Source organism: Papio anubis, unplaced genomic scaffold (genome assembly GCF_008728515.1).
Source record: "Papio anubis isolate 15944 unplaced genomic scaffold, Panubis1.0 scaffold47, whole genome shotgun sequence".
Lineage (NCBI taxonomy): Eukaryota > Metazoa > Chordata > Mammalia > Primates > Cercopithecidae > Papio > Papio anubis.
In genome coordinates this window covers 201,757-229,701 of record NW_022164886.1, presented here as the reverse complement: position 1 = coordinate 229,701, position 27,945 = coordinate 201,757, and the positions used below count along the sequence as shown (strand labels likewise).

Here is a 27,945-nt window from a genome sequence, read left to right as displayed (position 1 = left end):
TGAGGATATTTCTTTTTTCACCATGGGATTCAATGTTATCGAAGTTATCTCTTCTGTGATTCTAAATAAACAGTGCTAGCAAACACCTCCATGAAAGAGTGGTGTAACTGTGAGATGAATTCACACATCGCAAGGCAGTTCTTCTGAAAGTTTCTTTCTTGTTTTTATCTGAGGATATTTCCTTTGTCTGTATAGTCTTCATAGCGATCCAAAATATCACTTCTCAGATTCCAAAAAAAGAGTGCTAGCAAAGTCCTCCTTGTAAGAGTGGTGTGACTCTGTGTGATGAATTCACACTTCACAGAGCAGTTTCTTTGAAAGTTTCTTTCTTGTTTATTCTGAGGATATTTCCTTTGTCACCATAGGTTTCAAAGCGATACAAAATATCACTTTTCAGTTTCCACAAAAACAGTCCTTGCAAAGGGCTCCATGAAAGTGAGGCGTAACTATGTGAGATGAATTCACGTATCTCAAAGAAGTTTCTGAGAAAGCTTCTTTTTGGTGATTTCTATGGTCACCCAGGTGACCTTTCCAGACGCGAGTCTGATGGTGCCCCTGAACAGCGTAAAGCTTCCAGTGACTTTTCCCTGCCATGCCTCTGCCATCAGGGCCTGGATCTGTGTCGTCACTGGTCCCCAGGGCCTGGCACTCCCAGGGCTTGACACAGTGAAGGAGTCAAGCACCTGCTCATTGCGGCTTGGCTGGGGTGGGACAGCCCTGCCACCCTCTAGGCCTCCTCTGGGCCCATGCCTCCACAGGGGCTCTGCATGGGGACCCATGGTTTGGCTTTACTGTCATCTCTGCTGGACTTTGGGCCAGCTGCAGATCTGGTGGAGGAAGGGGGACTGCTTCAGCCCAAAATACGTCTTGCCTCAATGACCCCACCCACCTCTCTTATATCTGCTAGGTCCCTGAAGCTATCCGAAAATGCCAGCGTGCTGGCATCACAGTCCGCATGGTGACTGGAGACAACATCAACATGGCCCGGGCCATCGCAGCCAAATGTGGCATCATCCAGCCCGGGGAGGACTTCCTGTGCCTGGAAGGGAAGGAGTTCAACCGACGGATCCGCAACGAGAAAGGCGAGGTAGCACCCAGCTGTCTGCCACCCCAGACCCTCCTCTCCTCCCCCCAGCCCCCTGTGTGCCCGCCCTAGCGCTGCAGCGTCCTTGTGCTTCCCCTCCCCAGATAGAACAGGAGCGGCTGGACAAGGTGTGGCCCAAGCTGAGGGTGCTGGCCCGGTCGTCTCCCACCGACAAGCACACGCTGGTCAAAGGTAGCCGAGGTCCCACACCCCTTTCCTGGGGTGGCCAACCTGAGGTTGTCTGCTTCCTGACACCAAAAGCCAGGTTCCCAAACAGGTCCCCAGGGCCTGCCTAGGAAGCTGGGTCCATTTGTCCCATTAGCCCAGAGCAGCAGGGCAGGGGCCCATGAGGGAACTGGGGTTTGGGGAGGGCCAGTGACTCACTCCAGGTCACACAGCGAGTCTCTAGAAGCAGTGGGTCTAGAGCCAGGGACCCAGGGTCGTGTCCCCAGGCCCTAAGCAGATCCCTACCCTCCCACCCTGGCCCTGTCACTCAGTGAGACTTGCTTACTTATTTGGGGATAGGAGATGATCCAGGTGACAGGGAGCACAGATGACTGGGACAGTCAGGACGGGGCAATCCTGAAGGGTTTTCACAGCCAACTTACCCCCATAGCTACACAGGGTTGTGGTGACAGATGGCCCCAGCCCTGCCCTGCCCTGATTTGTCCTGCAGGGATTATCGACAGCACCACTGGCGAGCAGCGGCAGGTGGTGGCTGTGACAGGGGATGGCACCAACGACGGGCCGGCCCTCAAGAAGGCGGACGTAGGCTTCGCCATGGTAAGCCACCTGGTGCCAGCCCAACTCACCATGGCAGATGGGGCCAGCATCTGTCCCATGGACATTAGCTTTGTACCAGGAAGTGGGAGCCAGTGTCGGGGCAGGTTACAGAGTGCCTGAAGGTTCTTTCACTCACATCCTGGCCACTTGGGCCGGCGTGGGCTTGGCCAGTCAGGGGACATGTGGTTAAAGGCATCTGCTGTGATGCCCAAGGTGACAGTGGGCCCCAGACATACTGTGGAGAGGAAGGGGAATGGGGGGCAGGGGCTCATCACTGATGGCATTGCCCACCCCCAGTCCTCTCTAAATGGACTGTCATCCCCAGATGAGGTAAGCAGAGTCCCCAGATGTGCTCTTCCTCTGCACTTCCTTCCTGTTGCTCACCCACTGAGTAGGGTGGCCCTGCAGACACCACCCGCATGGCAGGTTGCAGCCCCACAGTGGCCCCACAGCCACTGAAAACAGCCGCTGAACGCAGCAACCTGGCGAGCACCTCTCCCTGCCCTACCAAAAAGGAGTGCCACCCGGGGAACCCAGCCCAGTCCTTCCCAGCACCTGTAGCCCAGAAGGGAGCTCCAGCCCAAGCTTCAAGAGGTGGCAGCTGTCACAGGGCCAGGCTTGGGGCAGAGGAGAGGGCTGAGCAGCTTGGCACAGCTGCAGCTGCGCCTGCATGGGCAAAGACCCACCCGCCCAGGGTGTCCTCATGTAGGACTTCCCACGGCTCCTTAGCCAGCAAGCGTCTCTGGAGTGCTAAGAACAGACCACACTGCTTGGTGGCCACGTGGTAGCAGCTGGGCTTTATGTGTTTATGAGCAAAGCCCCCCTCACTGTGACATGTGACAACTTACTGTTCATAGTACTAGAATGTGTTGCATAAAAACAACAACAACAACAAAAACAATGCTGTTCTTGGCTTTGGGGGGCGGGGTGGGATGTTATTCAGAAGGGGAGGGCAGGGAGTCAGCCCAGGTAGGCCAGGTGATCGGGGGGTCTGGGGAAGGGGCCCCCACAAACACTCTGTGTGTGTGAGTGTGTGTCACCCCGCAGGGCATCGCAGGGACCGACGTGGCCAAGGAGGCCTCCGACATCATCCTGACCGATGACAACTTCACCAGCATCGTCAAGGCCGTCATGTGGGGCCGTAACGTCTATGACAGCATCTCCAAGTTCCTGCAGTTTCAACTGACGGTCAATGTGGTGGCCGTGATCGTGGCCTTCACAGGCGCCTGCATTACTCAGGTTGGTACTGGGGGCTGCCGCGCCCCTGCTGTAGGACACCTGGGCTCAGGCCTGAGGGCCAGATTGTGAGAGTGAGGGTTTTGTTTTCTTTGCTGCAGATTATTTTAGTTGACATCAAATTCACATGCCAAAAATTCACCATTTTCAAGTATACAATTCAGCACTCAAATTTTGAGAACATTCACCATGTTGTGCAACCATCGGCTCTATCTAGTTCCAGAAGACTGTCATCATCTTAAAAAGAAACCCTGTGCTCTTGAGCAGTCATCTCCCCATTTCTCCCCCAAACATCCCAGCCCCCAGCAACCACTCATGGGCTTCCTGGGTCTATGGATTTGCCTGTTCCGAACGTTTAATTCCTGTGGGATCAAATCATATGTGGCCTCTTGTGTCTGGCATCTCGCTTAGCACCGCGTTTTCAGGCTCACACACACAGAGGGCAGGACTTTCTGCCTTTTCATGGTTTCATAACACTCCATGGCACAGATTGCCACATTATGTACGTCTGTCCTGATGGACACATGGCTTGTTCCCAGTTTTTGGCTCCTGTGAATGGTGCTGCCAGGAGCATCTGTGTATGAGTTTCTGCATGGGCTGTGCATCCCATGGGAACCCTTTCTCAATAGTCCCATTTTCCCCATTGGTGAGTGTCCAGATTTTCTTCGCCCCCCCCTTAGAAAGAGGGGGGCAAATAAATACCTATTTGTTGCTGACAGGGATTTAAATTGCCTGCTGATCAACTTGGTCTTTTCAAAAAAATTTTTTTAATTGAGATAAAAATCACCTAACAAACTTCACCAGAACCATTTGAACCTTATGAAAGTACTTAACTCAGAGGTTTATATTCCTCCATAATGTCGAGCAACCATTGCCACTGTCTATTCCCAGAACACTCTCATCACCACCCCAAAAGGACACCCAAACCCCGTGAGCAGTCACTCTCTACTCCCTGAACCCCAGCCCCTGGCACCCACTCATCTGCTTTCTCTCTCTATGGATTTGTCAGTTCTGGAAGTTTCCTATGAATGGAATCAGACAGTACGTGGCCTTGTGTGTCTGGCTTCTGTGAGGCTGATTTTTAACCAACAACTCAGAGGAGCTGAGAAGGAAGGTCCAGTTCAGAGTTTCTGCCTCCTCCTGCCCCTGAGGTGCAGGAGACAAGGAGAGCAGCCCTCACTCTGTTGCCCCCAGTGGCAGACCCCATCGTCGGGCTGTTTTGTGGTCTGGGGTTTTTCACCTCCTGCGAGGGATTTGGAGCACACCTGCTGCCAGGTGAGAGAAGGGAGGCGGGCACATGACAGCCCAAAGAAAACGCCCTGCTAGCATAAAGGCAATGTAGGGATGGAGATGTCTGTTTTCATGGGCATGAAATCCTGGTGATGTGGACCCCATGAGGAGCCCCCAGGAGCTACTGCGTTTCCACCCCCAACCTTCCCGGGCAGGCGGCCCATGGAAAGGTGACTGCCTCCTCTCCGTAGGACTCTCCTCTCAAAGCCGTGCAGATGTTATGGGTGAACTTGATCATGGACACGTTTGCCTCTCTGGCCCTGGCGACGGAGCCACCCACGGAGTCGCTGCTGCTGCGGAAGCCGTACGGCCGTGACAAGCCCCTCATCTCCCGCACCATGATGAAGAACATTCTGGGCCATGCCGTGTACCAGCTCGCCATCATCTTCACCCTACTGTTTGTCGGTAGGCTGGCCAGGGGCACACGGGAGGCCTTCGGGACACTGTCGCCACCACCTCGGGCTCAGATTCTGTCTGGTGTGTCTCCACTTGTGTCTCCGGGCCCAGTACGGGGTGAGACGCTGCAGTTCTTGACTGGATGGCACACAGGGGAAGGAGCAGATGGGCCAGGCTAGCAACCCTGCAGCCAGGCCTGCTGGTAGCCTATAGCTCTTTCTCAGCCTCTCCTCCCAGGCCCCTGAGCAGCTGAGAAACAGTTCATGTCTTAACATCCTGCCGACGGCTGTGTAGAGTAGGCAGCCTCTACCCAGCCTCAGAGTGGCCACGGTAACCCTAGGAACAGAACAGCCCACATTTACCCTGTGAAGATTGCTCCTGCGGAGTGACTGGGGTGTCGCGCTGGAAGCTGTGAGGGAGGGGGGCTTGCAAGCGAGAGGAAGAGAAGGAGGGCATCTGAGGATAGCCAGCATTAAGAACACCCCTTCTTAATCTCTTCCTTCCTGCCCTCAGACTCAGGGTCTGGCCCCTGGCCCAGTGGGGTCTCAGGACTCTGGTTGGTTGAGCCTGGGGTAGGTGTGGCTGCCTTGGGCCTTGGCTGTGAGCTGGAAGTGGCCATCCCCTGAGACAAGGGACCCATCTCGGGAGCTACACATGGCAGTCTCGATCCTGAGTCATGCACTGAGGTGACTGCCTGAGTGGGGAATGTTGCTTTCCAGGGGAGCTCTTCTTTGACATCGACAGCGGGAGGAACGCGCCCTTGCACTCGCCACCCTCAGAGCACTACACCATCATCTTCAACACCTTCGTCATGATGCAGCTCTTCAACGAGATCAATGCCCGCAAGATCCATGGCGAGAGGAACGTGTTCGACGGCATCTTCAGCAACCCCATCTTCTGCACCATCGTTTTGGGCACTTTCGGGATTCAGGTAGGAGGGGCGGCTCTACTCTTGGCATCTGCCACTTGCAAAAGGTGGAGGTGGTGGGCTTCAAGGCCTCATGTCCACCCCTAGTACTGGCCTCCCCACCTCCACTCCCAGAAGGAGCCCCACCCCACCTGGCTTTCTTGTAGCCCCCTGTCCTCTCTGCATGTCGGAGCGGGCCTTCATCTTCCAAACATTGCTGGCCTTGCCCTGGGTTAGCGCGCTGGCTTCCAGAAGGGTTTCGTGAGCCTTCATCAGAACTAAGTTTTCTCACAGATGCTGAAAGGAGTCCTCCCTGGCTCCCTCTAGGTCTGCCGTTCCCATTTCTAGCACTTAATTCCTTGGCATGAGGCTGCCATAGCTCCAGAAGTTTCTTTTGGAGATGCCCTCCGTGCCCAATGTTGACACACTAACCTCTGCTTAACACAGTGCTGTGGACAGGCTGGTCAGCCCCACTGTCTAGGAGGGGCTAAGTGTTCTAAAATATAGTGTATTTGTAGAAAAAATGAGGTATAGTAAGTCCAACAGGTCAGGAGACAGTTGCTATTGAAAGACAGTTTATGACTCACAGATCCCAAGAGGAGAGCACATGCCACACCATAGGAGCCCACATGGGAGAGTACCAAGCAGGAGGCAGGGTGTGAGAGCTGTGGACAAGAGCCTTTGCTGTGGTTCCCTCAGGGAGGAGCGGGTGAGGCAGGGCTGGTAGGCTCAGGACTGGCTAGGTTGCATCATTGAAGCAGTTCTAGGGCATAGGGGTGCTCCCTGGCTGTCTGGTACCTGGTCTTGGGTAATGAGCACAAGGGGATAGTGGCCCGGACTGTGACAGTCCAACAGAGGACAGGGTCAGTTTACATTTGGAAAGCTTGCCTCTGGGAATTGAATGCCTCCTGAGGAGGCAGGAGGCCAAGGCAAGGTGACCCCAGCAGGTTCTAGGGTCCTCCAGAATGAGGCGTATCCAGTGTGCCCACAGTGTGGGTGTCACAGCCTGTCTTGCTGAAAATAGGAGCATGGTCAGTGGAGCTGGGCCCGATTCCGAGGCTGGAGTCAGTAGGTGCCTGGCACCCAGGGGCGGTGGAGGCCATGTGCTGCTCTGTCATGGCACCCCCGGCCTTGTGGTTCTCTCGCAGGGAGCAGCCTATGCACCTGGGCGAACCGACCAGGGTGGCTGGGCCTTCAAGGGGCTGGAGAACAAGGGTGGCTCAGGAGCCGCAGCTGGACCTGCCTCTCTCCCACTTGCCCTTTGCAGATTGTCATTGTCCAGTTCGGCGGGAAGCCCTTCACCTGCTCCCCACTATCCACGGAACAGTGGCTCTGGTGCCTGTTTGTTGGTGTTGGGGAGCTGGTCTGGGGACAGGTGAGTGACAGCCCTGCCCCTCATTCCAGACTGCCCTGCAGACAGCTTCTGTGATGGGCCCACTTGCCCTAACCCTGCTTCAGAGTCTTGGGGTCCACACCCCAGGAAGCACACTGCGGGCTCAGGCCTGTGACACATCAGGACCCAGGGACAGGCCACAAGGGAAGGTGTCAGCAAAATAATGCAAAGGAACATGGCTGGGATATGACAGGGCCCAGGAAAACTGCCCACAGCTCCCCTTTCTATGATAAGAGCCAAAAATTGCCCCTTCAAAATGGGTAGGTAGTTTGGGAAATCCCCACATATTTTAAATCAATCAAACGGCACCCTGATCAATAATCCATGGGGTGAAAGGAAAGTCTCCAGAGAAATTAGGAAATATTTTGACCTGATGGAAAGGACAGAGAGCCCCACATCGAGTTCTGTGGGTTGCAGCTGAAGCTGCACACCGGGAAGTGTCCAGGACCCCACAATTAGATCAGGAAGAAACAGCCTGGGTATTCAGGATCTGCTTATCTCTGTCTTCATCCGCTCCGACTGCCATAGCAAAATATCATAGACTGGGAGGCTTAGACAACAGACACTTACTTTCTCAAAGTCCCGGAGGCTGGACATCCGAGGCCAAGGAGCCAGCGGGGCCAGTTCCTTGGTGAGGGCTCCTTCCTGGCTTGCAGACAGCCGCCTCCCCACTCTGTGCTCACATGGTAGACAGAGGGAGCAAGGTCTCTAGTGTCTCCTCTCCTAGGAGCATTAATCCAGTAGGATCAGGGCCCCACCTTGGTGACCTCATTTAACCTTGATCACTTCCTTACTCCAAATCCAGCCACGCTGGGCACTAGGACTTCAACACATGAACTGGAGAGCATAGTTCAGTCCATAGCATTCTGGCTTTGTTTCTTTTTCTTTTTCTTTTTCTTTTTTTGAGATAGGGTCTTGTTCTGTTGCCCAGGGTGGAGTGCAGTGGTATGATCACAGCTCACTGTAGCCTTGAACTCCCAGGCTCAAGTGATCCTTCTACCTCAGCCTCCCAAGCAGCTGGGACCACAGGCACATGTCACCACACCAGGTTAATTTTTGTATTTTTTGTAGAGATGTGTTTTGCCATGTTGGCCAGGCTGGTCTTGAACTCCTGACCTCAAGTGATCTGCCCCAGCATTAGTGTCCTCGGGGACAGCCCACCCAGTTCCTCTGTTTCATGTTCAGAATTCTCAGAATTCTCCTTTCCCTCTGCTACTGCACCTCACTTCCCAATCACGCTTGAATCTGGTTGCTCCATGGAGTCCCTTCACTTTCCAAAACCTGGACTCTAACCACAGCCCAGAGGGGTGCCAGGCCCTCTTCTTGCTCTTCAAGCTCCCAGGCCACTGGTCTTCTGGTCTCCCCGCCAGGAACGTGGTACCAGCCTGTAGCTTGGCCTCTCAGGGCTACTGGGTTGTCCTTTTCATTTTTAACCTTGTTCAGTTACAAAGATAAAACATGTTCAAGTGAAAAACGAATAGAAGGGAATCTCTGTGAACCAGTCCTCAAGTCACCTCCTGGCCACATTCGACAAAGACACTGGCATAGACACACAAGACAGACGAGACATCTTGTTCTAGAACTCCAGATGCCCATCATCCCTTTCTGTGGCTTCCCCTGCGTCCTTCTATACTGTTCCCCCAACTTCCCAGTGGCCTGCAATACGCAAAGCCATGCCCTCTCTTCACTCCTGCCAGGCTCCTTATCCGGTCACCCTTTCCAGCTGTCACCCTCCTTGTCTCGTCTCACCCTCCCTAGCCCCCAATGCACAGGTCTTCTCTAGGCTGGTCTTCCCCCAGGAGATGCCCTCTCCAGGAGAGACTAGGCCAGAGCTCCAGCTGTCCTCTCCCAGGGGAGCTACGCAAACAGCACCTGTGTCTCCCAGCAACGGTGTGGAGCGACATGCAGGGAGTATTGTCAACCAGGGCAGCTCACCCGGGCCCCAGTGTCCAGAGCTTTTCTTGGGGTGGTTCGCAGAGCCATGCCGTGGTCACATGGCTGACCTCCGTCTCCAGCCCTCTGGAGGTCCAGCTGTTAGTGTAGACTATGGGGCATGGTCCCGAGCCCCCAGCCCCGGTGAGCCATGCTGCTGTCAGGCAGGATGTTCCAGGGGCTTAGCAATCCCTCCCAGGAGCCCTTGCTGCACAGCGCTCCACTCGGGCCTCTCCCCGGGCCCTTTGGCTATATGGAACTCCGTGGAGGAGGGGCAGGCCCAGAGCTCCACATACTCCTGATAATGCATCTCAGCCCCCCGAGGGAACACTCCACCGGTTCTCCAGGGGCTGCCAGTTCCCGGGGGGCTGCTCTAGCTTTACTCCCTTTGCTTAGTCACACACACAAAAAAATGACATCCTTTGGAGGAAGGAGGCCGGCGTCTCCCTCTGGAGGGGGACTTTATGCCAGGCAGATGTTGCTCAGCCCGGCTCTCACGGCCACTTCCTGTGGCTCTCCCAGGTCATTGCCACCATCCCCACCAGTCAGCTCAAGTGCCTGAAGGAAGCTGGGCATGGGCCCGGGAAGGACGAGATGACCGACGAGGAGCTGGCCGGAGGCGAGGAAGAGATCGACCACGCCGAGCGGGAGCTCCGCAGGGGCCAGATCCTCTGGTTCCGGGGCCTGAACCGGATTCAGACGCAGGTAAGCCCCGCCTCGCTGTCGCCCTGGCACTTCTACCCCAAGAGGGTAGAGGCAAGCTGGCCATCAGCAGCCGAGAGCTGGCCGTCTGCACCCAGCACCCACAGGGAAACCCTCTGGTCTTGCTGCCAAGGTCACAAAAATAGCTGCCAGTGTCCCCTTTGCCATTCCGGGGTGTGTCCACTGATGGCTGTGGCACTGAGGTTGCCTCTCCCTGACACCTCCTTCAGAGCCCAGGCATCCCCCATAGCTAAAGGTGTGTGTGGGTGACTAATGGCTCTCTCAGAGGCACAGGCCAGCACTGTCTTCATCACTGCTGGGGCTCCCTTTACTTGGCGGGAACGGCCCCAGGTCATAGGCAAGTGACATTCTCGGGAAGACAGGCCCATTTCAAACAGCCACCAGTGAGCTCAAGGTTCGCTGGATGACACTGTAAATGCGATGGGGAGACTTCATTTGGGAAGTGGACTCTGGCCACTGAGTTGGTCCTTTCTGCTCATCCAAATCACCAAGGGTTAGGGCTGGCCAAGACCAAGGGCGTCAGCTGTGTTCCTCTCTGAAGTCAGATAGCCACCACTGCCACCAGTATCAGGCGCTTGCCAGAGCTACCCTGCTCCCTTGTTCCCATCTCCTCCCGGCCAACATTTTTGCCAGAATGCTCCAGACTCGCTGTGTCTCCACACCCCTCCCTGGAACTCTCTTGTGATCCCACTACAGCCTGGCCTCTGCCCACCACTCCCCAGAAACGGCGCTCGCCTAGGTCTACAAGGCTCCCTTCCGGCTCCTGGGGTCGGGCTATCCCTGCATCGTTCCTGCCTGCTGTGGGCACTGCCTGGAGACTTGCTGTCCTCACCCGCCTGGCACCCCCACCTCCTGCTCAGCCCTCGCCCCACCCTGCTGTGGCCCTTGAGTGCTGAAAATCCTGGCCCGGGAGGAAGAAAGAGCCCATGGGGACCCCACCTGCGTCCTGGCCCCTCTCCCACTGCAGCCCCTGCAGCCTCTCCCTCATGGCCTGCCCCTCCCCCAGCAGCCTCCAGAGGGCCACCCAGCATGCTTTACACTCCACCTCCTTCTGCAAGGCCTGGGCCACCGTCTCTCAGGTCACAGCCATCACTCCCTGCCCCTCCAGGCCCTGTCCAGGATCCCCAGTTGCAATGCCCCTGACATGGAGCGACTGATTCTCCTCCCTGAGGTCCTGCCAGAGTAAGGACACCACTGCACACTTGGCTGCGGAGCCAGGGCCCGCCTAAGCCACCAGCCCCAGCTCAAGCTGAAATAGGCGGGGACTGAGGCCACACCCCTTCCCAGGGTCTGTCACACATCACCAAGGGCTTGTCCCAAGGAATCATCCATGCAATTTGCACAAAGCTGTTCTCGGTGCCCTGGGTCCTGTATTCCCTCCCAGTGATCTCAAGGGCCTAGTCTCAAGGGACCCAGCCTCAGGGCAGCCCCACTCCCCGGGCCTCAGCCTCCTTTGCTTGCCTTGGCTCAGTTCAGCCCCTCCAACGCCGCCCTCTGCAGTGGGACTGGTGGAGCCTCTCTCCATTGTCGTAAGGATGAAGTCCACGCTCCTGACCATGACCTTCAAGCCTCTGCCTCTTGGTGTCACCCCAACCTTCCTGCACCCTTGCACCCCCGGCTGCCTTTCCAATCATGCCCTCTGCCCGCCTGTGCCACTGCACCTCCCCAACTCCCGCTGCATCCCCTGAGGCCCTCATGCTTACGAAGCCCTCTCTGACTCCTCTCACTCACACGGGCTCCTTGCAAAGCTTTCCAGAGCTACAGAGTCCCCAGAGACCACGATCATGCAAGGTTAGGTCAAGGGGCACCAAAGAACTCCACATTTAAAGAGCCCCCAAGGAGTCCAAGGGGCCTCTCCAACTGAGAACTGGGAGATGAGGCTGGCATCCTAGGCACCCAACACAGCGTAGCCTGGGAAGGGTGTCTTAGGTCTGGACTCCGAACACTGTTACCTATGGCCTGGCCTGGTCAGAACACAGAGAGCCCTGGTGAGGAAGGGGAGCAGGCTTTGTCGCCAGATGGCCTGTGTCTCCCCTCCCGTGTGCAGGGGCTAATGCCTCAAGCACAATGCCTGGACAGGCCAGGGGTGCAGCACAGATAGTCTCTTCTCAATCCCTGCAATATGTTTCTGTGCTAAATCTTAAACACATCAAATGTTAGAAGCAGCACTCACATCTGCCCCAGTGCCCTGCTAGAGGCCCAACTGTGCCTTCTACAAGACCATGCCTATGAGCCCCCCAGCTGCCCCCAGATGGGCTGTTGTGCTACAGAGCCCAGAGCCCAGAGCTGCCCAAGCCTGGGGTTGGGGGTGAGGACAGCAGGACCTTGCCCTTCGGCGGCCCACTTCACTCCTGCCGCTGCAGCCAAAGGCAACGTTAGCTTTTCCAGCAGCTGAGACAACAGCCCTGCCCTGACCTGAAGCATCAGTGGTGTCAGTGGTACACTGACCACCTGTGTGTCTCCTGTCCTCTGTATGTGGGGGCCACTGCAGCCTGGCTAGTAGAAGTGGGTCCCATCGGTTAGAGTCTTAGAGTTCCAGGCTGTTTCAATTGTCGGTGCTCACAGAGACACGGGCTGGTGAGTCCCCTGCTTTACCTATGAGGAAACAGGGTGCACTCCTTCCCCTCGGCACAGCCGATCTGACTCTTTCATGGGTTCCTGACCCCCATGGTTTTTCGCTTTGACTTCGTCACATCCAACTCACCATGTTTCTCAGGAATGCTGAACCAGTCGGTTCTTTTAGCCAGCTACGTAAGAGCATCTGCTCTCTTTGATTCGAAATACCTGCTTGAAAAATGGAGGTAAAGCTTGGGAGAAGCCCGTCAGGTTGTGCGTATGCCCCAAGCCAAGAAAAACATTTCCTAGGCAGCTGGCCCCAGGTTTCTGTGTTTTGGGAACCACAAAAATCGCTCCCCAGATTTTGGAGGCCGGCACATGCTTTTCTGTTGCTAAGTGAAGGGATTTTGTAACCTGCTCGCACCATGGTTCCATACTAACATATCAACGCACCAGATGGACAGGGTGTCATTCCAGAATAAAAGAGTCCTTCAAACCCAGAGCATGTAGCTTTTTGAAGTGCTCATGACTCGGTCTGTCTTTTTTGCATCCCATAATAACCCAAAAAGAAGCTTCATTAGCGACTGGGCCTTGCTCCTGGCTCAGCTCTTGGGCTTCCAGGTATGGGGTGGTGGCGACTGTGGTATTGTCACTGATGGGGCTCTCCCACTGGGACACCGTCTGTAGCCAGGCCAGACCAATGCAAATCCGAGGCAGGAAAGGCATCTTTCCTACCCCTCATCACTTTTGCCGCAGCAAGAGTCCTCTCCTGAATCTAGACAGGAGATCCCCCTGCAAGCCACCACGACGCCATCACATCAACCATCCTCCTTCCGTGCGCTGATATACTCAATATGCGTTCCTCACGGTCGCAGCCAGTGCCACGAGGTACCCCTTGTGACAAGCGAGTGAGTGGGATGTGCTGGGCAGAAGGGGACTAGGCAGGCTGAGAAGGAGGAGTCCTTTCCACAGCGTGTCAAGGGTTGAACTGGCGTACATCCTCATTTTGGCTGGCGCAGGGGGAGTCTGAACACTCAAGCTGCCTTCTTCCACGAAGCCCTGGCCCGTGTCAAGACACCCAGGTGAACCTGGTGGCCACCACATAGCACTGCAGGGCTCGGGCTGGAGCAGGTAGCTTTGGGCTCCAGATACGCACACTGGCTTTGCTCTTCACATCATCTCCAGCAAGATGGACATGAGTCCCCATGCCAGCCAACGGCAGGTCAGGAAATCCAAAGACACTGGGTCAAGGCCCTCCTGCAGGCCTCAGTTTCCCCAGCCTTGCTTCCCCTTCAACTTGTAGGAAGCTGTAAGAGTGGGGACAAAGCGAAGCCATGGCTGCCAGTCGGTGGGAGAATCCCCTCCTCTGCTAGGTCTATTCTTCTGCTGAGGTTTCGAGGGGGCGCCCCCCGCCCAGTCACTCGGATGAGCCACAGAAGCTGGCGGAGATGGGCAGGCAGACACAGCATGGGGCACAAGTCCTCCGGGTTTAGAGGAAGCAGGGCGGATTCTAATAGGAGCCTGTCATGTCCCTCAGGTGTGTTGGGGAGGGAAAAAAAAGGTTGAGAACTATGAAGTACTTTCTGACAAGTGGCTTGCAAGGGGCATTTCTGACATGTTTGCAGTGTGCCCTGACTTGTGACCCCCTTCCCTTCCCAATCTCATGACCACTAACCATCTGCTCAGCAAACCCTCTCTTGGTGGGTGGCACAGAGGCTGGCATCAGTCAGGGCCCTGTCCAAACATTGCCAGCTCCCAGTGAGCAGGGTGACCTGGTGAGGCTTTGCTGTCACCCTATGTGCCCAGTGGTGGCCCCTATCCTTGCCCAGCCCTCCCCTCCGCGATAGCCTGGACAACAGTGCAAGCCAAACTTTATCTCATTTTCTCTCCCACAGATGGAGGTAGTGAGTACCTTCAAGAGAAGCGGTTCAGTTCAGGGTGCTGTGCGCCGGCGGTCTTCGGTCCTCAGCCAGCTTCATGACGTAACCAATCTTTCTACCCCTACTCACGCAATTCTCTCTGCTGCCAATCCCACCAGTGCTGCTGGGAGTGAGTCTTGACTTCCCTTTTCTCTCATAAATGGCATCTCTGGGGAAGAATAAGCCTCCCCAGCTCGGCCTTCTCTCTTTTCCAGTCTTGCATTCCGCTCACCGTGGCTTTTCTGTTCTTTACTGCCCTGTCCAGTCCTTCCCGCCCAGACGGTGTCTCTCGAAAGCCATATTCTTTTATGAAACGTATTCAACCCATGGCACTTCCGGACCTCCCGTTCTTTGCTTTGTTTGGTTTTTGGGTTTATGTTTAGTGCTCCTTGTGCCATTGGTTCTCTTTTCTTGAACTTGTCTGCCTTTGCCGATGGTTCTTCATGAACTTGGGCCACTTCTGGGGGTGTCTGGTGTCAGGCTGGGGCCTTGCTCAGTGTTTAGTGGTGCAACGTCAGGGCAGCACGCGGGCTCAGGGCTGCCTTTCCGGGGCTGGAGGGGTGGTGGGTGCCTTTCCCACACTGTTTGCCGCAGAAGAATCCAGCCCGCGTACCCAGGAACTGGAGCGGCGCTTCCAGCATCCTCCTTAAAGTGGTTTCCTAAGGATGCTGCTGTCGCCTGTCCCCAGGTGGGCTCAGTGCTGGCCAGTCACTACTGCACAGGTGGCGCCTGCCCTGTAGGCCTTGCCCCAAGCCACTGGGTGTTAGAGGTGTCCCCAGAACTGGCGCTCAGAGGCCGGGTATGTGGCCAGGTGTTCCTGAAGCGCCTTCACTCTTTCCAAACGAGCCTCAGGATCAGGCCTTAACCAGATCCTTAACCCACACTCTCTCCCCTCCTTCCTCTGAGAAGCTGAGAGAAACCACTTTTCTTCAAGACGTTGCCACAAAAAGTTCCTACCATGTTGGTCACAGTTTAAAGAGAACCCAGGGGCTATCCTAAGGAGGTAGAAACTTCCATAATTGCTCACATCTTTTTACAAAGACAAAGGGAAAGCCACTCTATTGCTGACCCCACCACCCCGATGGGAGAGAATGCAGGGAACCCAGTGGCTCCAGCCAGGCAGCCTGCTTTCTCCAACAAACTCAAGAGAGTTTATACACCAAATAGTAAACCTTCACACGTAGGCCCAGAGCCCTTGTCAGGATGGTTCTGTGCTACCTCTTTCCTTTCCTTCTAGCAAGCCCCCGAAGCGCTCCCCTCCGCCAACATGAACACGCCACTCCCCTGCAGATGGGAGTCCTTAACCACGCCTTTTTCCATCACAGACTCTTCCAGCTTGATTTATTTTCTTTTCCTGTCTTTTTTTTTTTTAGGAACTGGTGAGAGGTCCCTGGTGGGGGTCACCCCTCCTCTTGAATAAGCTGTCGTTTTGGGCCACTCTGTCCTTTAAGGAAGGGAGGAGGGCCATCCTGTCCCCCTTGGGAACAGAGCACGTGTGCTCACACACACACGCGTGCGCGTGCACACACACACACACACACTCACACACTTCTCCAAACCACAGGCCACGCACACCTCCAGCTTGCTCCACACTCATCATGGTGCCACCTACCCTGGTCACAAATATTGGCCAACACTGTGGCGGTTGGGCTGAAAAGCAGCCGGCGCCTCCAGTGCCCTAGACGTGGGCCCAGAGGGGCCTCGCCGTCACTCCACCCAGAGAGGCCGACAGGAGGCTCTGCCAAGTCAGTTAAGGCCAAAAATGGTTCGTGGCCTCCCAGCACCTTCCTTCCTGGGAGCTGAGGGGCAACAAGGGGCATGGCTGTGCCTCAGCCTCCCTCCCCCTTGACTTCCTCTGTATGTCTCTTTGCCATCTCTCTCTGTGCTTCCTGTCTGTCTGTCCATCTGCCCATTTGTTGAGTTAAGGGGAAGGCAGCCACCACGGCCCCGCTCCATGCGTTCCTCAAGCCTTCTCCACAGCTCTGGCCTCATCCCACCCCAGGACCAGCTCCTTGTCCCTCTCCAGGTCCAGCCCAGCCTCAGTGGGGCCTGCTGTCTCTTCTCCCTCTGGATTCCTCCTACTTCCTCCCTGGGGCGGCCTCTTGCTCCTCTCTTCCTTGGCTCCTAGCACTTCTTTCCTGCCTTCATTCCGTGGCCATCTGTCCCCCTCCTCCCCACCTCCGGAGCCTGGCAGTGCCGGGTAAGTAGAGTGGGAGAGACGCCACCCCTCCTGCTGTTCACGAGCTATTCCATGGGGGCCCTAAGTGGCGGATAGCCAGAAGGAGAGCAGCTGTCCCTTGCACACTATGTGCTCCAGCAGAAGGTGGGTGGCAGGGCCCTCTGAAGAGGCCCATCCCAGCTGAACATCAGCATCCCAGAAAGGAGTCTGCCGTGGAGGAAGATGCTGGCTGGGGACCTGGCAACACCAAGGACGTGCCCACTTCTGGAAGCCACCCGCCAGAGCCACCTCCTGCCATCATCACAGTGCAGCAGATTGGTTTAGAACTCAGAACCCAACCCCCACTCCACGCTTCAAGGACCCCAAGCAATCACCAAGCCCAGCACCCTCATCCTAGAGATCAGGGCAAGGAGGTTGTCCCCAAGGGCCAGGACCTGCCCTGGGTCCCATAAGCAGCCAGGCCTGGCAGAGCGGGGACTAGCACCAGTGCCCACCCTCTACTTGGAACTTTCTGGTGGATGAGAGATGCTCCGAAAGCTGCGACGGAGCTCCCCTAGACAAGAGGGCTGCCCCAACTAGGCCTGCAGGGGCGTCAAGTCACATGGTTTCCTAAGGCAAACCCACAGTTTCCCATCCTCTTTGCCTGCTCCAAGCCAGGCTGCCTTTCAGCCCACCAGGAGTCTGGGGCTTTTCTGGGCACTGGAGCTGCCTTCGTCCCAAGCCTTTACCAATGAGGACCTCAGGCCCTCCAGGGAGAAGGGCCAGGGGTTGGTACCATGACATCCCCTCACCCTGTGCCCCTGGGGCCAATGCAGGAAGTAGCAAGGGGGTGACTAGGAGGGGTCTAGAGATTCGGGATCGCTGGGGCTCAGTGCTCACACACTTGAGCCCTCCCCACCCTGTCTAACCTCCCATGCCTTTGCTGCTTCTGGACTCAGGAGTCCCAACACAGGCCCCGTCCCTCCTCTGCATGCATTGCCAGACTGTACCGGCCACAACTTCTGATCCCCAGCTCCAGGCAGCCTCCACTGCCCCTCCCCTGCCCAGTCTGGTGACTACCCTGCACCATGCCTCAACTACACACCCACACACCGAGGCCACAGTATCACTATCTCTATTGGGTATCCATATTCTGGAGAGCTGGCCAGGGATAGCTGGTTCAGTTACTCAGGTCTACCAAGGGTAGCAGGCCCAGGGGGCTATGTGTCTGCCCCTAGGAGGGACAGGAGGGTGCAAGATCATTTGGAAAGTCCCCCCGAAGCCACTCGAGAGGACTTTTATGTCTGTTTTCCACTGGGACACACAGACACACCCCAGCCACGCATCCAAAGTCTATCCTTCCAGCAGCGCCAACACCAGGCCTGTGTGAGATGTTTGCTATTGGAGTCGTTCCTGAGATGCCACCTGACCTGGCCCAGCAAAGGGCAGGGGTTGGGCAGCAGGCCATGAGTCTGGTCCCCTGTGGCCACTGGGGGTCCCTCAGGGCCATTTAGTTCTGGTTAATCATTAGCTGGAAACAGATCACAGCAGTTGCTTGGTTTTATTGGCTTTGGCAACATGAAAACCGTTTGGCCAAAGGGGCCGAACAGGGCCACATGAGTCCCAGGCTTTCCCTGGACGCTCCTTTCCAGGGCCCAGGGCGACATGCTCACCACACTCACAGCCCCATGGTGGAAGGAGTCTTGTTTTCTGGAGTTTGCATTCTCAGAAAGGTCATGTGCTTTGAGCCAAGCCTCCCTACCTGGTTTCTGGGAACGGTGTATTGGCATTTTTTTCTCAGATCTTTGACAGTCTGCACCCTGCCTCCATGCTGGAAGCAGTAGCAGCCCTCCCCCAAGAGCCCTGCCCTGCCCTAGGCTTTCCTGGAACCCTGGGCCCTACCACAGGGGAATGCCCTTCCAGGCAATTCCTAAAGTGGACACCAGAACGCAGCCTAGGGCAGCACAGAACCCCTGGTCCAAGGCCCTCCCCATCAGGCACTCCGAGTGTGGACTCCCAAGCTGGGAGCCAGGGCCAGAGACCTCCCAAGTCTAATTGGAGGTCCCGCACCTGGATTCAGCCAGTACGGAGGCAAGGGCTCAGCTGGGCCCTCCTCCTGGGTCCTCTTTAGTCCGAGCACCCAACAGGCCTGGGACTCGCCGCGCCCAGGTCAGTTGAGCAGCTCAGTGCTGATGTCAGGAGCACAGGCCTCGGCTCACACGGTCCTGGGCATGAGTGTGTACACAAGGTGGGAGGCAATTTTCATGAAACTTGCCAGCTGAAAGCAGTTCTGGCTTGCCAACACACACAGAACCATGTCTGTCATTTCCGTTCTTTGGTTCGATTCCTTGGGGAAAGAGCCAGCTGTGGAGTTTGCATTTTCATTTTTCCTAATTCAAGCATGTCACATCCCCATGGGGGAGAAAGGGGCCTTCCCCTTGCCCTTCCCCCACACAGGGAAGTGAGACCGAAGTCATCTTCTCCTCAGTGTTCAGGCTATCTGAGCTTGGCTTCTCATTGCCTGAGTTGACTGATGGTTCATATTGCCACAGGCTCTTGAGGACACCTTTGTCGCTTTGAAAGCAGGGTTGTTTTGGGCCTGGAAACCCTAAAGTTCTTGGCGAGAAGTTCCCCATGGGTCTCCCTGGCTGCTGTGTTCAGAATCTGCTCTAAATTCAAAGCTCAGATGCCTGGGGAGCTGACAGGTTCCTGCCTCCAATGGAAGGTTCTGGACCGGTGGTTGGTGCTGAGCAGTGGATAGGCAGGGAGGAAATCGACCAGAAGCATCGGAGCTCTGTGAACCGTAGTGACTGAGACTGAGCAGAGAGCACGGAGCCCCCCAGGCCAGCTGATGCCCAGCAGAGAGGCAGCAGGATAGGGCTTGTTTCTGCTTGAGGAATTAGAAGGAAGAGTGAGAAGGTATCAGGCACAGCTTCTGTCGTTTCCGTTGTCACTGCGGGTCAGGAGCCTTTGCTTTGATTGTTCTCTTTTCCTTTCCTTTTTCTACTCTTCTTGGTCCTTCGCTTGTCTCCCTGCTTCTGCGGCCCTTCTCCACCCTCATCCTCCTCCCCAGCCCTGCACTGCAAACTCCAGCACTTGAAGGCTAAGCAGGGGCATGTCTCCCCATGTCCCCATGCACATGGCGGGCACCTCCACTCCAGCTGGCTGGCAGTGGCATCGCAAATGGCACTCCATACCTGCACCCCTTCTGCTTTGGCTCAGTGTGGCCAGGGATGGGCCTTGTCAGTCTGCAGAGTCACCGGCCCTGTGTGAGGCTCAGAACTGCTCATCCACGCAGGTCAGGAGCCCAGGCCAAGCCCACAACACCCAGCGTGTCTCCTCTGGGCAGCTGGTAACAAACTGCCAGGGACAGCCTCTCTAAGGATGCGTACTTGAGCTAAGTTCAGAGGAAAGAGAAAGGCCAGCCAGGCAGCAGAAAGGGCAGGGGTCATGGCTCCGGGGAGCCCCTGCGTGGGGCGTTCAGAAACAGCTCCAGCCAGCTGGGCATCGCAAAGTGGGCAAAGAGCCATGGTGATGGCCGAAGCCAGCACAGGAGACTGATGCCAGGCCGTGTGGGCCCCAGACATTCAGCCTCGTCCACTGAGCCCCTGCTGGGTGCAGTGAGCCAGACAGACAGACCCCTGCCCCAGGGAGATACCTTCCAGTGAAAGGCGGATGGAGGGGGGACTTGAAGGAAGGAGCAGAAGTGGGCACCGTGCTGCTGGGGGAGACAAGAGTGAGGGGAGCCTTCCCGGTGTGGGGTGTGGCCAGAGCAAAGGCCCCCAGGTGGGATGTGCTGGAAGCTGAGGGGTAAAAGAGGGCAGAGTGAGAGAAACCGGGGCAGGCTCTGAGGGCCACAGCCAGTGGAGGGCTTGTAGCCGGGGAGAGCAAGACACGCTCTGGTTTTTGGGCTGCCATGCTAAGGGCATGGAGGGGTGGGGACGAAGGGCAGGTTCTGGATGGCGTTTGAAGGGAGCCACGGGGCTGGGGCCAGGGGGTTGGGCCTGCTAAGTTTGAGACCCAGCTTAGACGCCTAAGTCTGGAGCCGGAGCCAGAGCCGAGAGGCTGTTAGCCGGCAGATGGAATGGAAGGCCGAGGACCAGAAGAGAGTGCCTAGACCCAGAGGAAAGGCCCTCGGGTGTCAGGGATGGAAGAGGAGGAGGGGCTGGAGCAGTGTCGGACAGCGCTGGGGGACTATGAGGAGTAAAGGACTGTGGCCTCTCAGGGTCATCAGCCACGATGGGGAACAGAGAAGTGTGGCAGAGGGAGACAGCAGGAGGACACAAGGAGGTGGGCACACATAGTGGGGAGCCACCTCGCCTCCCCCGGATGAGATGGGGAACCCCCAGCCCAACCTGACCCTCCTAGGGGCATCTCTCCCTGAAGAATGCTTTCTTTTCCTTTCTTTTTAAATTGTCCTACAGTGAAACGGGCTTTTTGGGGTACAGTTCAATGAATTTCCACACAGTCAGGACGCAGGCCAGTTCCAATGCCTACTGGAAGGTTTGGAGCCAGATGGGGGACCAAGAGTCTGACTCGGCAGCCAGAGAGAGCTCAGAAACTCCACCTGGAGAAGGGACAGGAAGGATAGAGGGCTTTGCTGGTGGGGGTTGCGGTCCCAAGGGGACCCCAGGACCCCAGGCAGGACATAGCAGCAGCAATGGAGGTGGGGAGAGGCTCAGATGTGGAAGATGCCTTTGAGTTAGGGTAGGGCCCACAGGACATGCAGATGTCTGGTGCATAGGGTCAGGGCATCAAAGCGCCTCTGAGGTTTGGCCAGAGCCCTGCACTGGGAAGGCTGCTGGTGGGCAGAGTTCAGCTGGAGCACTGATAAGAGTCCTCCCTGGGCCTCCTGCAATTTGAGAGGTCCCTTAGGCGTCGAAGGGGCGACACCTGGGAGGCAGCCAGGGCAGAAGTCTGGCAGTCCAGGAAAAGGTGGACGTGGTGCAGCTGGTATCTGCAGTATTTACAGTGACCTGATGGTCTATAAACAGCATTGACAGCCTTGGGGGCCATGAGATTCCTTTGGGAGTAGTTGAGGGGGGCGCGTCCTGGGTTGGGAGGAGAGCAGGAGGTGGTGCAGGAGCCTGAAATGAGGACAGAGTGAACCCAGGCTGGTGGAAGGAGGGCATCCTCGAGCACCCAGGTAGGAGTGCAGCCCTCTGGGATGGGCCTCTCTTAGAAATGTTTGCTGCTTTCCATTGAATCAATCTCCCAGGAATTGACTGCATCCTTCAGTGTTGGGTGGGCTGAAAACACCCTACCCTAAGACCAACACCAAAACATTGTTTAATGGCCCAGGATTAGAATGCAGGGAAAATAGAGCCTGGAGAAAGCTGACTCACTGTCAGCTGTAACAGACTCACCAGGACTCCAGCCAAGCTTAGCACCCCCGAACAGCAGAATGTTGAGGGGCAGCCCTTCCATCCTGCAGTGGTTCACTCAGTCACTTGTGCATTCCCCAAGTGTCTGCTGAGCAGCTGCTCTGGGCCAGGCTCTGGTGTTAAGCCACAGACAAGGCAGATGCCATCCGGGAGGGGCACGCTGGAGCAGCTGGTGGGACTGGAGTAGCAGTAGCAGCAGAAGCCCAGCCTGGAAGGAAGGACTGGTTCCATGGCCTGGCTGCCCTTTGTGGAGGTCTTTGGAGTTGAGCCAGGTGCTGTGAGACCTGTGCATAGGTTTGAGCAGGGGCCTGGCCTGATCACACACCCCAGGTCTGAATGAGGCCACCAGCTCAGTGAGGAGAAGGGTGTGGCCAAGGTCACCTGGTGTACTGCCAGCAATCTCACCCCACACAGCCCTGGGGTCAAGGCCTGCAGCATTGTGTCCTTTTTGTGACTTGATGGGCATGGGCAACAGCTGGAGTAGGCGATGTCCCAGGCAGCTTCCATACCACAATCCTGTACCAGAAAAGGCCTAAATAATGAGGCAACATCTGCATTGGCTACAAAAGGTGAATTCTGTTTCTTTTCATTAAAAATGTCAAATTATTCTCAATTTCTGTGTTACCCCTAATTCAGAAACCAGTCTGGAGATAAAGGCCTGAGTGAGAATAGCTGACCATCTGCCGTCTGGCAGATGTGACTTTCCCGAATCCAGAGAAAATCCTAACCAGATTTCAGATAGGGTGCTAGAAAATTCCAATGTGGAGCTTTTTGGCTCACTTTTTTTATTATTATTATTTTAAATAGGAACAGGGAGTATCACTGTGTTCCCCAGGTTGGTCTCGAACACCTGGTCTCAAGCGATCAGCCCACCTCAGCCTCCCAAAGTGCTGGAATTACAGCCGTGGACCACCAAACCTGGCCCTGGCTCACTTTTTGCACTGGAGAGGTGATGAGGTTGGCATCATTTCAACTGTTCAGGAGCACTGTGCTTTGCCTAGCTGAGCCCCTGCAGGGCTGAAAGAAAGTCACTGAAAAAAGGTGATTCATTGTCTAAACTAGGGGGCGGCTAACTTTTCCTATACAGAGCCAGAGAGGAAATATTTTTAGCTTTCCAGGCCTGGTCCCTGCTGCCGTGACACAACTGTGCCCTTAAACCAGTAAAACTTTATTAACCAAAACTAGCAGACAGCTGGGGTTAGCCCTTGAGTAAGCCCTGACACCTTGTCTAAATCCAGAAAACCAAATCCTAAATAGAACCTTGGCCCCAGAAATGCTTCAGAACTCCTAATGTGTCCACCTGCTCACATAGGGAGGGGTGGACAGGTGTTGGATGAACCCCAGGGTCTGCCTGGAAGCTCAGCGCTCTGTCTGCTGCCCCCTATAGGGACGGCAGTACAAGGTGGGCCAGCTACCACTGGCGGCTGTGTGACGCTGGCCTGTGCGAGGCCAGGCAGAAGTCTCCCCATCAACTCCTGGCTTCTAGAAGCAGGAAGGAGCCCAGGCTGAGGGGCCAGGGAGCAAAGAGAGGCAGCAAGGACTTGAGTGCGTGAGGCAAGGTGGAGAAGCCAGAGGAGGGAAGAGCTCATTCTTGGAGCAGTGCCCTGCTGGAGGGTCAGGGGGCTTCAGAGGTGCCATGAGCTCAGTTGGGGGCAGAGGGCCACTGTGCTGGGGGAGTCTGGGGCACAGCGGGAGCTCTTTCCTGCAGGGAGTTCTGCTGATCTGAGGTCTGCTAACTCCTGTGGGGAGGGACCGCCAGGGAACAACACAGAGCGAAGCCCGGGGGGGCGGTGGAGACGCAGGTTTCGGAATGTCTGACTGGAAGATGGAGGAGGAGACGGGAGAGAGGATGGGGAGTGAGGCCAGAGGAGCAGGGGCACCAGATTGAACCAGACCCAGTCGGACTCGGGAACTATGAGGAGGCCACAGGGGCATCTGAGCAGAGACAGGCTTTAGTGGGTGCAAATCAAGAGTGTGGCCATTTTCGTCTCAAATACCTCCAGCTGGGGACTGCTGGGCTCTCTGGCCTGGAGCTCTGAGTACAGGCCTGGGCCACAGTTCCTCGTTATAGCCAGATGGGCCCCAGCACGGTGGCCACGGCGGAGAGATATGGACAGAGAGGAGGAGGGACAGAGCCAAGCCAGAGCTCTGGGGCACGCAGGGACAGAAGAGAGGGCAGTGGAGGAGACGGGGCCAGAGCAGCTGGTGAGGTGGAAGAGGGCCAGGCAGGGGCAATGTCAGGAAGCCATGAGAAGTTTCCAGAAAGAGGGATGATCATCTGTGTTGGGTGCCCTGAGGGATCAAATAAGACGAAGATGCAGAAGTGGACAGCGCAGTTAGCTGCAGGGGGACTCTGGGCATGGCAGGTCCCGGCTCCAGCCATGGGAGCTGGGGGATGGAGGGAGACCCATGCGAGAAAGACCGGCAGTGCCCATAGGCTGGGAACTTGCTTATACCAGCAGGTACTTCCGACTTTCTGGTAAGATCGAGAAGAGAGCCCACTCACCAGCATTCTCTCCTTTTCAAATCGTCTTTCTTTTCTACCAAATTGGAATTCAGATTGGGCAGAGACCCCGGAGGTCACCGAAGCCAGTCGTCCCCCCGGGACAGGGAATTGGGAGGTCGCAGCCACGAGCCTAGTGCAGCACTCTCGAGTTCCAGAATACCTGCGCAGCTCAGCCTAGAGAAAGACACTGCCATCTTTTCCTGCATGCAGATCGGTTGACAAGACCAAGGCCCACACCTGAAAACCCTTTCCAAAGGCAGGCAGAGCCACCCCATTCCGTAGCAGCCCTCCAACAAATGGGTGGACATTTCTCATGCCATGACCCCCAGCCATTGATGTGGGTGGAACTTACCAGCACCAGCTGGCCACTGACTGTCTCCTTCCTTCTTTCCTACCTTCCTTCCACCTTTCCTTTCCTTTCCCTTCCTTTTCTCCCTCCCTGCTCCCACATTGGGCCCTGTCCCTCCATCTCCCACTCCAGATCCGGGTGGTGAAAGCGTTCCGTAGCTCACTCTATGAAGGCCTGGAGAAACCAGAATCCAAGACCTCCATTCACAACTTCATGGCCACGCCCGAGTTTCTGATCAATGACTACACCCACAACATCCCGCTCATCGACGACACGGACGTGGACGAGAACGAGGAGCGCCTCCGGGCCCCCCAGCCCCCATCCCCCAACCAGAACAACAACGCCATAGACAGCGGCATCTACCTGACCACGCATGTCACCAAGTCAGCTACCTCTTCAGTGTTTTCCTCCAGTCCCGGGAGCCCGCTCCACAGCGTGGAGACATCCCTCTAACAAGAACTTGTCTCAGCACATGCACACACGCACACTCGGACTCACACGAAGTCACATGCACACATGCACGCACACACACATATAGGGACCTGCACACCTGCAAAACGGGGGAACAACTAAGGTGGCTGAAGACCTTTCTGGCAGGGCATTTGCAAGAAGCCAAATCCATTCAACAAGGGTGCAGCCTGCCACAGGCTCCTCATCTGGACTGAGGAAGACGAGGACGGGGAGGAGGAAAAGGAGGAAGAGGAGGACAAAAAGGGGGAGGAGAAGGTTCTTCGTCCAAAGGAGGAAGGAGAAGAAGTAGAAAGTGTGAAGAGCTGAGTTCCCCACCGTTTTTTCTATTGATGCTTCTTTTTTAACGAACTACAGTTTCACCGCGTGTTTGCTTTTGGGCTGTGCAGTGGGCAGGGGGCTGCTTTGGGTTTATTGGGAGCTTTTGTTGCACCCATGAAGGAGCAATCAGGTCAGCATATTCATGCAAAAAAAAAAAAAAAAGTTGAGTGCTCTGCAGGGCTGTGAAGGGTGCCACCTGAGGGAGCCGCCTGCAAGCGGCCCTGCAGCCACAAAGCAATCCGCCCCCAGCAAAAACTAGGCACATCTGCAGTGTGCATGTGTGTGCATGTGTGCACATATATGTGTGTGGATCTGTACACATGCACATATATATGGCCAGAAGCATATTTCAATAAGGAACTATTTACTGGCATGATATTTGCATTCCTCTTTTCAGGCATTTTCATTTGGAAATTTCATTATTGAATGTAGCAAGGTTTTTTTTTGCTGTTGTTGTTTTTTGTTTTGTTTTGTTTTGTTTTGTTTTCGGGGAACTAGACTGCAAGAATAGCTTTCTGGCCAATCCATTTTTGTCCCTCATCTCCCTGCCCCCACCCTTCGTTCCTGCCCTCTGCCTGGTCCTCTTGAGATTCCCAAGAAGGCGGAGAGGGGACGCTCCAGGTCTGGAGCAGGTATAATTGGAGCATTTGCACTGAGACCCCTGCCAGAGAGGGGAAAACCCTTTCAATTGAAATTTTAATCTAAAAGGAAAAAAACAAAATATTGATGAGAAGGAGTCCTCCAGTTAGTGAAACGGGAGTTTCGTTTTCAGCTTTCTTTGGTTTCTGCTGCAATTCCACATCCTTCATCCTGGCCACGCCCCCAACTTCAAGAGCATGAAGCACTCTTGGAGTTGTGGGTCCTGCCCAGAGTCCAGGGAGCAGCCCCAGCTGAGCACAGGTCCGAGGGGGCGGGGGCAGGGCCAAGAGTTCTAAAGAAGCCAATGGAGGGAGAGGGAGCATCAGAAGCCCGGAGGAGCTGGCGGTGGGAGAATGACGGCAGGGAGGCAGCCACAGTTCAGACCCTGTCCCCTCAGCACCTGGATGGACTCCCACTGTTTGCTTTGGCAAATGCCGAGGAGTCCTCAGTAGACCACCTCAATGTCTGCTGTGACACCAGAGATGCCATCACCAAAGCACTCTTCCCACCCTAGTCTTTGTGTCCAGAGGCCAAGCTTAAGCCATGAAGGCATGGATTTGTGGCTGAGCACCAGGTACTGAGGGGAGCCTGTCCTGGCAGTGTGGGCACCTGGTGGCCAAGCCTCAGTTTCCCCCAAATGAGCAGAGGGGATAAAGAGGGGCCTGACTTTTGCCACCCTCCTGAGGAAGCCCCTAGGTCCACACAGTGATGCCATGGGGGACCCTTGCCTTCTGCACTTGCAGGTGTCACATTTTGCAGGGAGGTGGTTGGGCCTGGGGCTCAGCCGCTGGGAGACAGTTGGGACCTGAGGGACAGAGGATCGGAATGGAAGCCACCAATGTGGACTGGCACCCTCGGGAGGCTTGTCACACCTCCACTGGCATCCACACAAACCAAACAGGAGCAGGCACCATCCCCACTATTACCATTAATGCCATGTCACCCCTCAGCAGGAGTAGTCAAATCTCGGGCAAAAGAATTTTGGCTAGAAAAGAAAATCCCACTTTAAAATGCCAGCTGCAGATAACTCAAAGCCATCCCTTTTTTCTAAAGGGCACATTGAGAATGTTACCCATTTGTAAACTGTTCCCTGATGTCCTTGTTTAGACGATAATAAGAAAAAGGGCAACTCCATTTGTTGAGGGTCTTTGTGTTCTTCAACGAGAAATCAAATTTGAGACATTGACATTGCGGAAGATGAGCTGCGTGCTGCTGCAATCACCGGCTTCTTCTCACTGTCGTAGACACACCGATAGGACCAATGGCCAATAGATATTAAAAGCAAACCCTCACTGCTGCTGTATAAAGTTGCCTCATGTGAATGTCGATCGTTTAGTCCCTAGGTCACCTTTGTGCTGTGGTGTGCAGTTCAGAAACGGGGCACCGTGACCTGGAATGTTTTGCTCTTATTTTTGCAGTCTTCAGGCGGGGGGCCCTGTCTCACTGGGAAGCCCCTCTTTATAAAGCATTATATTACCTGGAATGGCTTGGTCAACTGTGTTCAGTTCATAAATATGTTTTACATTTTTATCTGCCTGTTACAAAGATGAACAAAAAAAACTTAATGAGAAAGATCACAGATGCATAATAATTTAAAGTCTGTAGTTGAATTTCCTAACTTAAAGAATAGACCAAAATTTCTGTGTATAAAAAAAATGAAAGGCTCCTTACATCCTGGTCTGGGTAATGTGTGTGATTTATTATTTGGTGAATTAACGTGCGGAACAAAACAAAGGTGCCTTCATGCCGCTTTAACAGAGCTGGAGAAGCCACGGGCAGGAGGGGGTTTCCCCTGGGTGTGCAGCAGCCTGGCCGGATGTGTAAGCGGAAGAGGAACTAATGCTGGGATGTCAGGCCCCGTGGGGAGGGGCTCCAGCTGCTGCAGGAGCCATGGCTGCCTT

General features: G+C 55.5%; 1 protein-coding gene across 3 annotated transcripts; it reads left to right on the top strand.

The window, feature by feature from the left end:
- Positions 1-887: 887 nt before the first annotated feature.
- On the top strand, positions 888-27,721 carry LOC101020582 (plasma membrane calcium-transporting ATPase 3). Of its 3 annotated transcripts, none has more exons than XM_031662185.1 (10): positions 888-1,087; positions 1,189-1,276; positions 1,761-1,867; positions 2,915-3,106; positions 4,585-4,798; positions 5,509-5,720; positions 6,964-7,071; positions 9,544-9,726; positions 14,196-14,282; positions 24,749-27,721. In XM_031662185.1, the coding sequence occupies exons 1-10, from the start codon at positions 956-958 to the stop codon at positions 25,067-25,069; spliced, it is 1,644 nt and encodes a 547-aa protein (XP_031518045.1). In that variant the 5' UTR covers positions 888-955; the 3' UTR covers positions 25,070-27,721. The 3 variants fall into 3 exon arrangements, with proteins under 3 accessions (XP_031518045.1, XP_031518046.1, XP_031518047.1); XM_031662187.1 differs by having other exon boundaries at positions 889-1,087; positions 14,196-14,349; XM_031662186.1 differs by lacking the exon at positions 14,196-14,282.
- The last annotated feature ends 224 nt before the right edge of the window (positions 27,722-27,945 follow it).

Excerpts from the sequence above, each read along its gene's own strand:
- LOC101020582 (XM_031662185.1), top strand. The coding sequence starts at position 956 with ATGGTGACTGGAGACAACATCAACATGGCCCGGGCCATCGCAGCCAAA. Across the intron at positions 3,107-4,584 it reads CAGGCGCCTGCATTACTCAG|GACTCTCCTCTCAAAGCCGT; the intron begins GTTGGTACTGGG and ends TCCTCTCCGTAG. Across the intron at positions 7,072-9,543 it reads GGGAGCTGGTCTGGGGACAG|GTCATTGCCACCATCCCCAC; the intron begins GTGAGTGACAGC and ends TGGCTCTCCCAG.